Raw genomic sequence first — 15,113 nt, forward strand, 5'->3', positions numbered from 1 at the left:
ATAAGTTTGGAGTATTTTTTTTTTGAGTAACTATATTTTTCGGTCCTCAGTAAATTTTATGATACCCACTTTAGTCCCTAACAAATAAAAAAGCTATTTATGGTCTCTAAGAAATTTAAAGTAAACTCATTTTAATCCTTTTTAGAGACTAATATATATGGGTCTTTTTTGAATTTGTGAGAGACCACGATTTTAACTAAATAAATTCATTTTGAATTTCTTAAAGACCACAAATAACCTTTTTATTTGCTAAGGACTAAAGCAGGCATAGTAAAATTTACTGAGGACCAAAAAGAGTATTTATTCTTTCTTTTTTTCAATGATATAATTAATTCTTCTTTTGGTTCAAACAGCTAAATTCAGATATTAATAATGTGATTGAACTTCAAAATTAGAGCTACATACGAACTAGAGAGACTAAGAGAGTCTAAGTAAGAATAAGCAAAAGCAAAGGAATAGAGCATTATACATTCAACCAATAACTACTAAATTAGAAACATTTCCCTTATTCTTTAATTGTATAAAATTACATGGTGCAGTATCAATAAAATATACCCCTCAAATTTGGTATACAAAATCTCAAATCATGTCTCACAAAGAATACTTTTTCCTCCGGGCAAGATACATGAATATACTTTCTAAAGATGATTTGTCCGTTTGCTCTGAGGTTATGGATGATTAATTGATTAACTTCATTGATACAAAGTCCCTTGTAGCAAAAATAAAAAAATAATAGTACAAAGGATACAAAAGAAAGATGAAAAAATCAAAAGGAAAATAATGTAAAGAATGCCATCTTCACAAGCCCTCAACTATATGCTCTAAACTTCTATTGCTATATATTCTTATTTTGATCTGTTCTTTCTCTCTTCCAAACAATTACTACGCCATAAAAATCGGATGAAGCCAAAAAGTTCTCTCCATGGTTCCAAGCAATATCCATTACTGGAAACCGATGACCCTGCATAATAAAAATTCTAATCACTTTGAGCTTCATTGTGACATTAATACCTTCAATGGAAATAATACTAACCTGTAGCTTATTTACACATGTATGCTTTGGCCGTGTTAAATCATAGAAATAGACATTTGAATCCTCACTTCCAGCAACTTCACATGACAACAGAGGATGTTAGAAAGACAGCAACTGTGATATCGCTGTAGTCAAAGATATTTCAGAAAACTTAATTTGCAAGCAATATATGTTGAAAATCTTTTATTCATTTAAGGAAGGCAGTATATAATTCTTGAGTTTTGACTGCATACACATAAACCAAAAAATTATTTTCCAGTTTGACAGAGCAACGTTTGGGTGTAATTTGTAGCAGCAGCATTATTAAAATTAGGAAGACCTTCAACAGACAGAGTAGAGGGAGAGAAAAAAAAAAGAAAAAAAGAAAAAAAGAAGCAATCAACAATGATATCAACATACCTATGAATTCTCCTTTCTCAAGGGAAAGAAGAGGGCAGAAAGAAGCTTGAATTTTGTGTATACGCGGAGCTAATTTGAGCGAGCATCGAAGAGTTAAATAACCTTTTATCTCCAAAGCCACACTATAATATACCAACATTAGTGCTCCAAAGAAAAATAAGCAGAGTTCAAAGAAGACAACTGAAAGCAATTATAGATTAATGGCAAATATTTTCAAACCTGAAGAAAGACAGATTTCCATCTTGCGTACATGTCAACAATACAGGTCCTCGAGCCAGTAGAGAGAAACTCCGATACTGCACTGTTGTAACAGGAGATTTGTGCCTGCTGCTACTTCGATGACGATGAGCGCGGGATAATACACCTGTGTAGGAGTTCATATTTACTGAGTATATACATCCCTGCACGTAGAACCCAGTAAGCAAAAAGAAATTGAGATAAACCTAATAATTAGGATGTATATGTCCATGTATAGAGCAGCACACCTGTGCATCTCCACAAAATATGAGATGTCCTGTATGATCATGGTCCATAGAGGTAACTTCACTGTCAAATACTGATTTATTAATTATCCTTCCAGTGCTAAAATTGAACACCTGGTAAATCATACAGATTTTAAGAAAAATCAATTGAAATAATAAGTCACCATGATAAGTAATGTAAGAAAGAAATAGCAAAACATAATAGAATAGGATTTTATAGGGGAAAAGGGTAGAGGTAATAGCATAGACACTAAGCCACTAATAGTTAAATGGTGGGAATATTTATCATATCATAAATGGAAGTACATGTTGCATGAATTCAGCTGACTGTCATTGTCACTCTTTTTCCACAGTCCGAACAAACACAATTTTCCTCGTCACTGATTTGGAGCTTTACTTAATTAACAGCCCAATCTTATGATCTAAGTATCTGTTCGGAGAAGGGAATAATTTTCCTTTTTTGGGAGTTCAAAAATTTGTGGAGGGGAAGGGAATGTCTGGGGAGCCATTCCCCCTCAAACTATGACTTTTTGTTCCCTACAAATTGGGGGATAAAGAGTATTTTATAAATTTATCATTTACTATTTTACCCCCATAAATTGAGTTACTTAAAAAAGTTAAGGGTTATATAGAAATTCTATAGTGAACCACTTATAACCCACATTACCTTCCCATTTCTACCCTTATTAATCATCCAAACATATATTCTTTTCCATTCCGTCTCATTCTCTCCAAAAACTTCCAAACATAACCGTAGTGCCAAACCACAAATAATAAACTGTTTTTCATACTTTATAAAGAAAGAATACCAGCACTTCAATGACATTTCAGGTCTTAGTGATTAAGAATGGAAATGACTAAGATAAACAGATTCCAATAAAAAGGTTTCACCAAAGAAGCTGTCAAAAATATTACTTCCTTCCCAATTATAAAACAAGATAGAAATAGGAAACATATTTACATTGATTTCTTTATTTGCATTGCCAACTGAGAGGAAGTTGTTATTTACCTGCATCAAATACAGAAAAAAAAATTCAGTCTCCAGTAGCAACCAAAATACCAATATAAAATATCAAAATCCATATAAGGAATTAAATACATACAGGTGTAGGAAATCATATCTTCGGAAAAATCAAACAAGTTACGGATGAATATTTAAGTTTCATTAGGTGAGATGGAGAAGGAAATATTCTGCAAATTGTTAGCGTATCACCATATTTCCCAGCTGATAAATTCCCCTCCCTCCTCTCCTCCTCCTCTCATGCTTTCCCTCTCTCTTTGACCCCAATGAATGACTCTGTCCTTCCCCAAACTATGAGAGATTCAAAACCACCACCCTTAAAAATTCTAGTCATCCTTAATCTACAAAGTTCAATTTTATCACCTGTCTTTTAGTGTAGAAAATGATGATTTGAATTTGACAAGATAGACAGAAGAGAGTGAGAATCTGGTAAATTGGAACACACATAGTGTGAGAGATACAGAGGGCAGAGAACGTTAGTTTTGTTATAATTAAAATTTTCAAATCTAAGAAAAGAGTACTTTTTCCAACTATGATAGATGACAATGCTACCCTTCAAATAGAGATGAGAAACACACACACACACACAATACATTATACTCACAGGGTGAAAACGGATGCACAATTGTGAAGAAACTCCATATATCACCCGTATGCAAATTCCTTTTGCTATCTCCCATACTATAACAGTTTTATCCAATGAAGACGATGCAATGTACTGATTGTTTGATGAAAAATCAAAATCTGAAAATAAACCAGCACAAAAAGAAAACATTGATGTAAAGGAATAGAATAAAAAGGTCGACATTAACAACAGGGACAATAACCTAGTGGATATAAAAATACCGCAAATTGCACATTAAAAGCTATGTAACCATGGACTATGCTCAAAATTGCATAGCCCACTACAGGTTAACTGTTTGATGTGTCAACATAGATTTATATTTGTCAAACTTCTAAATGCCTAAAGTCATAATTGACACAATTTAGTTTCAGGTTTTAAACAGGATGAAAACACCTCAGTAATAGGGGAAAAGGAGGGAAAGAACAAGTCCAAGCAATCAATTTTCAATGCTGATTAAGCCCGATATTGTGTCTTAGTAATAAAAATTAGGGAGAATTATAATTTAGGAAATCTTGGAAAGTATAATTCCAATTTAGGAACAAGTAACAAATTCAGAAAGAGTGTTTGCTCAATGGCTGACCACTTTTCCTGAAATTTGGATAATGCATACCAATATTTATTGATGCATAATCCCCCCTTAGAAATAATACATTAGATGATATAGCCTTAGAGCACTCATGACCATATATGTCATGGAAGGCTAAATAAAGACCAAACAAACAGTTAAATGTAAAAGAATACGTTGTGTATTGATCTGTGTCAGGGAGTTACAATATATAGAGACCCTAATGGGCTTAAGTGTAAGGCCCAAACCTAATCCAAACCTAATCCTAATACAGTCAGAATACAGTCAGACTATTTACGGATAAGACAGAATCCAATCATATCTAATCAAATCTAATCATATCATATCTAATATTCTAACACTCCCCCTCAAGCTGGTGCGTATATATTATGAGCACCAAGCTTGTTACAAATGTATTCAACCCGAGGACCTCTAAGAGCTTTAGTGAAAACATCTGCTAGTTGATTAGACGAGTTGACAAAAGCTGTCTTGATTTCTCCTGACTGAATCTTTTCCCGAATGAAGTGACAATCAATCTCTATATGTTTGGTCCTCTAATGAAAAACAGGATTAGAGGATATATGTAGCGCAGCTTGATTATCACAGATGAGTGTCATGGGTTGTTTCTGTTCACAAAGATGAAGCTCCTGAATCAACTGCTTTAACCAGATCAACTCACAGGTAGTATTTGCCATTGCACGATACTCAGCTTCTGCACTAGATCGGGAAACAACAGGTTGTTTCTTGCTTTTCCATGAGATTAAATTTCCTCCGAAGAAGACACAATAACCAGAAGTAGAGCGTCTGTCCGAGGGTGATCCTGCCCAATCGGCATCTGAGTAACCACAAATTTCTGTATTTCCCTGATCCGAATACAACAAACCTTTTCCTGGTGCTCCTTTGATGTATCGGAGGATCCTCACAGCAGCATCCCAATGTGAATCACAAGGGGAATCAAGGAACTGACTGACCGTACTGACAGCGAAAGAAATATCTGGCCTAGTCACAGTAAGATAATTGAGCTTCCCAATCAGCCTTCGATAACGTCCAGGATCAGATAACGGCTCCCCCTGTCTGGGCAATAACTTAACATTAGGATCCATGGGTGTATCAACTGGTTTACACCCCAACATACCAGTCTCCTCTAGGATATCCAAGGCATACTTCCTTTGACAGATAGAAATGCCCTGTCTAGATTGCGCCACCTTAATTCCCAAGAAGTAACGCAGCTTCCCAAGGTCCTTTGTTTGAAATGCACTGAATAAATGTTGTTTTAACTGATGGATTCCGTCTTGATCACTTCCGGTGAGGATGATGTCATCAACATAGACTAACAAATAGATGCACTTGTTAGGAGATGTAATCCTATAGAATACAGAATGGTCAACTTTACTGCGAATTAGGCCAAACGCCTGTACAGCAGAACTGAAGCGACTGAACCATGCTCGAGGAGACTGCTTGAGACCATATAAGGATTTTCGAAGACGACATACCTTCCCAGACTCCCCCTGAGCAACAAAACCAGGTGGTTGCTCCATGTAAACTTCTTCTTGTAAATCACCATGAAGAAAGGCATTTTTGATGTCAAGTTGAAGGAGTGGCCAGTGACGAACAGCAGCAAGGGCAAGAAATAGGCGGACGGACGCCATCTTAGCGACTGGAGAGAATGTATCGCTATAATCAAGGCCAAAGATTTGAGTAAAACCCTTGGCAACTAGGCGTGCCTTGAGACGATCAACATGGCCATCAGGTCCAACTTTCACAGTAAACACCCAGCGACAACCAACTATAGACTTCTCTGGAGGAGCAGAAACAAGGTCCCAAGTGCCATTGGTATAAAGTGCGATCATCTCATCAAGCATCGCTTGGCGCCATCCTGGATGGGAAAGTGCTTCACCTGTGGTCTTAGGAATAGAAACAGAAGAAAGACTAGAAACAAAGGTGAAATGAGGAGGAGAAAGGCGATCATAGCTCAAGAAGGTATAAAGAGGATAAGGATTACGAGTAGTACGTGTACCTTTTCTTTGAGCAATGGGAAAAGCCTCTGGTGAAGGATCCGGAGGGGAAGAATCAACTGCAGAGGGCAATGAGTCAGCAGGGGTCGAGTCGACTGGAGGTACTGTCTTACGACGCTGATAAGTGAGAAGAGGACGGTCCTTAGGTACTGGAGCAATAGGTGATTGCTTATCTGGAGTAGAAGCACCTGCATCTGGCAAAGACAAGTCAAGAAAAGGAACAGGAAGAACATGATCAACCTGTGACAATGGAGATGGGATAGAATTAAAGGGTTGTTGATCAAAAAAGGGGACATCCACGGAAACTAAGTAACGCTTGAGGTCAGGAGAGTAACAGCGATAACCCTTTTGAAAACGAGAATAACCAAGAAAAATGCGTTTAAAGGCTTTGGATGTTAACTTATCCTTACCAGGAGTGAGATCATGAACAAAGAAGGTACAACCAAAAACATGTGGGGATAGAGGAAAGAGAGGAACATCTGGAAACAATAAGTTATGAGGAATATCATTATTAAGCACAGATGAAGGCATGCGGTTGATGAGAAAGCAAGAAGCAAGGACTGCATCAGCCCAGAAGTGAAGAGGAACATGCATGTGAATAAGAAGAGTCCTGGCAATCTCAATGAGATGTCTATTCTTACGTTCAGCTACTCCATTTTGTTGTGGAGTGTGAGGACAAGTGGTTTGGTGTAAAGTACCCTGTGTGGCTAAGAAGTGAGAAAAGTCAACAGAAACATACTCCTTAGCATTATCACTACGTAAAATACGAATAGAAGCACCAAATTGAGTATGAATTTCAGCAGAAAACTTTTGATAAATAGAAAACAACTCAGAACGGTTTTTCATTAAATAAATCCAAGTACAACGGGAGAAATCATCAATAAAGGTGACAAAATACCGAAAACCTAAAATAGACACACTACGACTAGGACCCCAAACATCTGAATGAATAATTGAAAAAGGAGCATCAGCTCGTTTATTGACTCGATTAGCAAAGGAGGAGCGTATGTGCTTTCCTGGCTGACATGACTGACAATCTAAAGTTTGAAGACCGGATAAAAGAGGAACCATCTTCTGCAATTTCGCAAGACTAGGATGCCCGAGACGACTGTGGATGAGCTGTGGAGATTCTGTGAGAGAACAAGCAACTGAAGGACTCGGCACATCAAGGTAGAACAGACCCCGTGACTCACGGCCCACTCCAATCATCTTCCCCGTACACGGGTCCTGCACAGAAACAGAATGGTTTGAGAATGTGACAATACAATTAAGAGAATTGATCAATTTACTAACCGATATTAAATTATAAGGGATGTGAGGAATGTAATAGACAGATGTCAAGGTCAATGAGGAGGTTGGACAGATTTGTCCAATCCCATGAACGGGGGCCTTAGTTCCATCAGCAAGAGTAAAAGAGGGGAAATTATTAGAATATGTAAGGGAAGAAAAGAGTTCCTTATTACCACAGAGGTGATCAGTAGCACCTGAGTCAAATATCCAAGGACCAAGTGATGCAGAATGAGAAACACAAGCAACAGGATTACCAGTTTCTGAAGCAGAGGCCTGAGATTGAGGAGAGGACTTCCTGAGAAGGGCCTGGAATGCTGCATATTCTTCAGAGGAGAGAGAGACTGAACCATTTGAAGCAGTATCCGATTGAGCTACATTAGCAGCAAAAGAAGGTCGCATGTGAGGATACTTGGTGTAGCAGCGTTCCTCATAATGACCAAGTTGCTGACATTAATGACAACGAGGTCGCTGACCACGTCCGACTGGACCTCCTAGGCCTCCTGGGCCACGACCTCCTGGGCTACGTCCTCCTGGGCCCCGGCCTCCTAGGCCTCTACCACGACCACGTCCACCTCCAATATGCCCGCGAAAATCAGTACGGGAAACTAGAGCAGTAGAATCAACAGCAGAAGACGATGCAGGAGCAGATTTCTTATTCAAATTCAGAAGACGCTGATACGTCATGGATAGATCAGGCTCCCCACTAGTCAAGATAGTATCACGAACATTATCATATTCTTCGGGAAGGCCAGAAAGTGTGGCAACCATAAAGAGACGTTCCACCTGTTTCCGATATGCAGTAGCATCAGTAGGGTAAGGCAGCATATCCAAATATGCCTGCATCAAAGAGCGACTCTTGCCAATATATGTCTCCATCTGAATGTCGGATGATTTGCTCAATTCCATAAACTGAGAGATGATGAAATAGAGCTGCTGAACATCATTAGTGTAGAGGTTTTTTGCTTCCTCCCACACTTCAGTGCAAGTTTGAAATGAATAAAAGATATCCAAGACAATCGGATCAATGGATTGCCAGAGGATACTCAGAAGCTGGTTGTCAATCTTTTCCCAATCAGACTTGTCCTCCTTAGGGACATCAGTAGACTTAGTTGTGAGATGGTTCCCATATCCTTGTCCAAATAACCAAACTCGAACAGAGGTGGCCCAGTTCTTGTAATTAACAGATCCCTTCAATTTTGAAGAGGTAATGGACCCAATATTGGTAGAGATGATATTGGGAGAATTTCTCAAAGGAGGAGATGGAGACTTGACCTCCGAATGAATTGGAGGGTTTGCTGCCATAGTATCAAATCACAAAGATACAAACCGAATAAAGAGAAACGAACCTGATCACCAATCAAGAAGAGGTGCGCACAAAAAGTCAGACCCACAAAGAACCAACCACAGATCCAGAAAGAGGAGGAGAAGACGAGCTTCTCTGTCCAAGACCGGCCGGAAAAAGCCGCCGGAATAGTGCTCACGCGCCGGCAGAAGGTGGCGCGTGAAGCCCACGCGCAGAGAAGACTGGAGGCGCGTGAGAGCGCGTGACAACTCCGATGGTGGCCGGACTTCCACAGAGCAGGTCGCCGGGAGGAGAGGGTTCTGTTCGCGTTCGTTCCAGACTGAAAACTCGCCGGAAAAGTACTCCGGCAGCCTGAACAGTGGCTGACGGTGGCTGATGGTGCTCCGGTGACTGTTTGGGGATGTGGACACGTGCAGAAGATGCCTGGAGAGGACTTACAGCCTTTGATGTCTTACCGGAAGGACGCACGGCAAAGAAAAGATGACTCCTAAGCAGTGGGCTTAGGTTTTAAAGCGAAGAACAAGATTTCTAAGCGGAAGCGAGGGTTCCCAGAACGAAATAACTCTGGTACCAAGTTAAATGTAAAAGAATACGTTGTGTATTGATCTGTGTCAGGGAGTTACAATATATAGAGACCCTAATGGGCTTAAGTGTAAGGCCCAAACCTAATCCAAACCTAATCCTAATACAGTCAGAATACAGTCAGACTATTTACGGATAAGACAGAATCCAATCATATCTAATCAAATCTAATCATATCATATCTAATATTCTAACACAAACAATGTCATTCTATCCAACCTGTGACATCTTTGGAATGCCCATTTAACTGTTTGAGGACTGAAGGTTTCTCAGAAACACTGCACACAGTCAAGGTTCCATCTGATGCCCCATAAGCAAGTAGATCAGAACTCATGTGCCCAAACTTTAACACCGTAACTACACAAAAAAGATTTTCAGGATTATTCCAACAAGAAAACCAAGTAGAACAGAGATTAGTTACTAAGATAATGGAAAGACAAATTTAGATTGGACTCTAGATACTACCAGAGGCTTTGCACTGATCAAAGATGCAATGCATTCCTACAAAAGAATAGGCAGGCTCAACCCCACGATGCCGTGGACGATCAGAATCACTTGCAGTTGAGCCAAAACTTGTTCTATGATTAAATACTCGATTTGCACTTTGCACATCCTACAAAGCAAATAAATACACAATTTTGAAACATGCATATGAGCAAAATTGTGCAAACCTGCACCAATTTCAAAAACAATTAAACAAAACTCCAAATTATCATGGCATAGCCACATTCCTCAACATTATAAACACACTAAGTAAAATTGCAACTATCTTGTTATATATATGGTCATTCTATTGCAATAGTGTAGTTTCATGTATTATTCTAAACATATAAGTGTGTTCCATGTTTCAAAAATCGAGAAAAGTTAAGTGTATTTACTCTGAATAAAACTTCAACCTTTACAAATGTAATTTCAGCAAGAGAAGCATTGAACACAACTTACTAATATAAAAAGTTATATCCAAATCTACATAGCAAATATACATTTAGTTCCCAGTCAATTATTAGGGAAGGCATATCAATGTGTTGAGATAAAACCATTAATGTAGCCTCACCCAACAACTTAAGCTTTTGGATGAGGCTACATTAATGATTTTTTATATTATCTCAACACGCCCCCTCACACGAGAGCCCACTAGGCTTGAAAGGTGGACGATGCACAGGCCCACCTACCTGTGCGAAGAAAGAAATTATTTTAGTTTAGTTTTATGAAGAAATTCTCTGATTCTTCATAAAAGTTCTTCCTCTTTATCAAATTCCTTAGCTTAGTTTTATTTTTTTGGAAAGCCATCTTATTCCTTGATTTACTATTTTGGTGATTTAATTTATTCCCTTTTCTCCGCAAGATTTTAAATTGGTGAACTTATGTTCACTCTTAATTTATGAAGAAAATGTTAAGTCCCAATTCTAACAGGTAAGTTTAAGCCAAATTTTTCTAGTACATCTTTCCTAATATAAAAACCAAAAAATCACTCCCCATTAAATCTCGACTAGCGAGAGTGAGGAAAGGGAAATCGTTTTATGCAATCTTAACCTTGTATTTTTGCAAAGAGGCTGTTTTCTGAATTCGAAGTTGTGGCATTTCACTCACAAAGGAGTAACTTTACCGCTACTCGCTCCCCCCTTTATAACCTCCTTAATATATCTAACTCATCTACTGAATGCTTTGTTTATTTCTTCTGCAATCATTTCCTTCCTAAAAGCAAAAATAACTAAATAAGCCCAAGAATCCAACATGCCCAGATGTCCTGCCAAAGCACAATCTGCACTTCCTTGATGACAGCAACCTCAAACTCACCAAAGCACATACCGCCTCAGACCAAGGTTATTCCCACTTAAATTGAATGGCTGGTCTCCCTATCAGTTATAACGGTACACTTTGATAGTTACCTATGTACTTGGTTTAAAAAGCATAAATCCCATCAACAGAATCTGTAAATCTATTAATTATTTTACTGTATACAAGATCTCTCTATCCCAATTACTGCTTACGATTGATTAGTGCATTGCTATGTGTCACATACTGCAAGAGGAATGTTAAAGTATATTACAAGAAAATCTATATGGAACTACTTACCCGCCCAGAACCCCAGCTGTCCACCTCAGACCAACGGGAGAGTGGACTTGGAGGTGCAATCCATCGGCCACTGATGCATCAACCAGTAAATTATCCTGATGTCAGAATTGTATGGAAGCATAAATTTAAACTAGCACCATAAATGAGAAAGCTGTATCGTCATGTTATAGTTACAAACAGTAAAGCTGAAACCAAAGATATAAGATATAACCACAAGGAAGCACATGAAATTCACATTGAAGTACAAAATGATTGCAAGTCATTTTGATATAAAAAGATTTTATTAGAAGGAAGCAAAGTACAACATTGGAGAATATGATATCCTCCTAAATTAACCTAAAATATAACAGAAAAAAAAACTAGAGAAGAAAATTACATTAGCTCAAACGGGCTTCCTGATCTCTTAGTAAAAAAGTCAAAGAAATTCTCAGTTAGCCATAAATCATAATCATCTTGTAAATTTGTTTGAGACAGAATAATCATAATTTGGTTAAATCTTATATGAAAAAAAAAAAGTGCATTTAAATGCATATGAAAATCTGTCTTCCAAAATTTTCCTCCTGATCAATGTTTAATCAACGTCTAACTACATATCTAGAGTACTATGAAGCTCCATGTACAATCATGGGCATCTTTGATTTGTTATTTTATCCCCTTTCAATAAGTGAGTGACCATCATCGAATCGTGTGATGCAAGACTACACATATATTTTCTCATCACTTCAAGTAAAAAATTCAGCAACCTGTTTCCTGGAGTACTTTGGAGGCTTGGGACACGAGAACTTTCCCAGTCCCTAGGCCTACATATGTAATTCCGGTAAGCCACGTAAGTTTTTCCATTGCATCTCCAATCCTTCAACACAAACACTGGGAATGTCAAAAAGCGTAGACAGGGCAAAAAAGTAACAACACATAGCCAAAGGAAACAAGATTATTAAAAAGAAAAAAGCAAATCCAGCAGTCAACGTAACTAAATATTGTTTACTACGATTAATCTCAAAAGGATGCCATGGAAACAAAAATAAGAAGAAAAATCGAATATTAAAAACAAAATGATAACAGTTCCAAGAGAATTTAGCTACGAGCATTGTAAAAACACGCGAATGAACAAACTTATGATCCAAAAAGTCAAAAAGTAACATAGAGCCAAAGAAAAAAATAAAACAATGCAAATCCAGGACGATTGATATTGAGAAGAAACTCCAAAGAAACAAAACTAAGAAGAAGAAGATTAAATAAAAAAATTTCATAGGAAAGAGATCAACACAGTAACTACAAAGAGAATCTAGCTAGGAGCGCTGTATCAATCTCAATTTTCAAATTCTGATTACAAAATCCCTAAACATATAGATAACAGCGCATGTTTTATATGGAGCGTACTTTACGGCGGAGAACTCCGGCCTCAGCCTTCCGGTGAAGGAGTAGACGGCGAATGCCGATGTACTTGGGATCGCCGTCGGTGGTGGCGGGCTGCAGCAAACAGCAGAACAGCTCCGGATCTGAACTCTTCTCGGTATTGTTGTCATTATTGTTGTTGTTGTTGTTGTGGTGGTGGTGGTGTTCCTTCTCTTCCGGTTCTGGTTCGCCGTCGTTCACGGCGGCGCTCCTGTTCTCCGCCATCGTATCCTATGAATCGATCATCGGAGAGCGGTGGCCGAGCCCGATTCTCCGGCGAACTTTGGCGACAGTCGATGCCTGAGGTTCGATTCGAATATGAGAGAGAGAAAGAGCTCGAACTTAAATGGAGACCTCACCAACCGGTGATCGGTGGAGAAATCGGGGAATATAATAATAAATAATAATTACAAATTGAAAAAGAAAACTGAAAATACGAATTTCTATATGTTTTCCTCTCTTTTTTCTGCTTCAGGCTCCAGAGTCCAGAGAGTATCGTATTACTTCTAATATTAAATTATAATTTAGAAAAATAGTATAATTTTTATTATAATATATTCCTCTTTTATTATTTTGTTGGGTAATAGTAGATTAAGAAAATGACAATACCAGTTTTTTTTTTTTTTTTTTGGGTTTTTCTGTTCCACGATATTACCTCGTTCACTGTGCACTTTTGTGTGGTTGACTTTCTTAACTCTTTCTCTGTTTTTTTTTTTTCAACTTTTTTGTCAAAGGGGCACATTATTGAAATTAATGTTGGTTCATTATTGTGGATTATTTGTAGTTTAGTTCATTATTAACAGTTTAATAAATAATAATATTACCAGAGTATTATTACAGCATTTTAATATTATTTTAGATATGGTATCTTTAATGAATATAATTAGCAAAATTTAATGAGTGCCAAATTAATTTCTATTTTTAAGAGGCCTTCCAATATAATCATTTGATTATATTCTTAGCAGCATTGCTTGTTTATCATCATACATGTTGGCAAACGAATAAGTGTCTTAAATTTCAAGTAAAAAAATAATATTCAGTCTTCAAAAAATAATAATAATAATATTCATTAATTTACTCCCTTATATCGTGTTTGGAGTGAAGAATGGAATTTCATAAAATAAGAATAGGAATTCATGAATTGAAGTAAAAATCCAATTATGATTCATCAGTTTGGTGCAGTATACATAAAATGACATATTCAACTTTCTAGCAAAAAATAATAATAATGACATATTCAAATTAGTATATTAGTTATAGAATCCAAAATGATTTGCATAACAAATATAATGAAAGTAAAACACAAAGTGACTTTTTCTTCCATTATATGAAAAGTAATACTAAGCCCAAAATTTTGCCAAACTTTCGAGTACTCAAAATAGGAGAAATTTTCATTGCATCATATATTATTTTCTTATTTTTTTTATCACTCTGTCCTTTATTAGGAATGAATTATCTCATTATATCTCTCTTTATAGATAGTATTAATGGTTATAAAATACACGTTTTACATGATGAATGATTACCTTAATGGGGGGGGGGGGGGGGGGGGGGGGGTGTTATTATTCTTTTTTTCACTTATTTCTCTACACTTCTCTCTTTTATATACAAAGCCATATCAAACGGATTCGAACACATCCATGTTCCCACCATCCTCATTACTCATTAGTGCGATGTCATTATTTACATTATAGAAACAAAATCTATGGCATATGGGACCTACAGTGATGTTCAAATTGCACAAACATTTCAATTACAGATGTTACCTTCATTTCCATTTTCTCAGAAGATGAACATAATTGTCAGACTAGTAGCAGATGAAGCAATAATCCCAATATATCACTTGTTTTGAGCGGGTATGATTGATCTGAGCCCTTTTCCTTTGGTATTATCATTGTATTTATAATGGTTCTCATAAGTGGTTATTGATAAAGATCGTGAATAACGTAGTGATGAACGTGACAATTATATAGACAGTGGCTTTAGCATTGTAGAGCAAAAAAGGATTGTTGGTTTAAACCCACAATCCGAGCTCTTGTTTTATAGTCCCATAATTTGGGCTTATAGCCTAAGCTAAGCCTTGGATTAAAGCTTGACAGGCCTAACTGGATTAATAAACTCGGGATAACTTGATAGATCTAACCTACTTAGTAAACCCGGAACAAAACTCAAGAAAATGGGGAAAACATTGATGCTTTTGACAAAAAAAAAACACAAAATTTATTAATGTCAAGCATCCAATTAATCGTTTTTGAAATACAAAATAGAAGGATATAAGTATATAACCATGAATACATGATAAAGGATCAATTAAAAAACATACTTAG

General features: G+C 37.1%; 1 protein-coding gene across 2 annotated transcripts; it reads right to left on the minus strand.

Moving 5' to 3' along the window:
* Positions 1-508: 508 nt before the first annotated feature.
* On the minus strand, positions 509-13,246 carry LOC133305950 (uncharacterized). 2 transcript variants are annotated; one of them, XM_061506217.1, is made up of 12 exons: positions 12,772-13,246; positions 12,135-12,244; positions 11,392-11,461; positions 9,781-9,928; positions 9,535-9,672; positions 3,540-3,679; positions 2,876-2,923; positions 1,918-2,028; positions 1,652-1,833; positions 1,433-1,554; positions 1,034-1,110; positions 509-961 (listed from the first exon to the last, which is right to left on the minus strand). In XM_061506217.1, exons 1-12 carry the CDS (start codon positions 13,009-13,011, stop codon positions 836-838), a joined length of 1,512 nt encoding a protein of 503 aa, XP_061362201.1. In that variant the 5' UTR covers positions 13,012-13,246; the 3' UTR covers positions 509-835. The 2 variants fall into 2 exon arrangements, with proteins under 2 accessions (XP_061362201.1, XP_061362202.1); XM_061506218.1 differs by lacking the exons at positions 509-961; positions 1,034-1,110 and adding an exon at positions 1,112-1,158.
* Between the last annotated feature and the right edge of the window lie 1,867 nt (positions 13,247-15,113).

Source organism: Gastrolobium bilobum, unplaced genomic scaffold (genome assembly GCF_033153095.1).
Source record: "Gastrolobium bilobum isolate Gb01-03AN ecotype WA unplaced genomic scaffold, APGP_CSIRO_Gbil_v1 utg28196, whole genome shotgun sequence".
In the NCBI taxonomy this organism is placed as follows: domain Eukaryota; kingdom Viridiplantae; phylum Streptophyta; class Magnoliopsida; order Fabales; family Fabaceae; genus Gastrolobium; species Gastrolobium bilobum.

What these genes read in the sequence shown, in the direction of transcription:
- LOC133305950 (XM_061506217.1), bottom strand. Translation starts at nt 13,011, where the DNA reads ATGGCGGAGAACAGGAGCGCCGCCGTGAACGACGGCGAACCAGAACCG. An exon ending in GCATTCCAAAGATGTCACAG is followed by an intron (nt 3,680 to 9,534) that starts GTTGGATAGAAT and finishes GTTTATTTTCAG; the next exon opens with ATTTTGATTTTTCATCAAAC. An exon ending in TGTGCATCCGTTTTCACCCT is followed by an intron (nt 2,924 to 3,539) that starts GTGAGTATAATG and finishes TATTTGATGCAG; the next exon opens with GTAAATAACAACTTCCTCTC.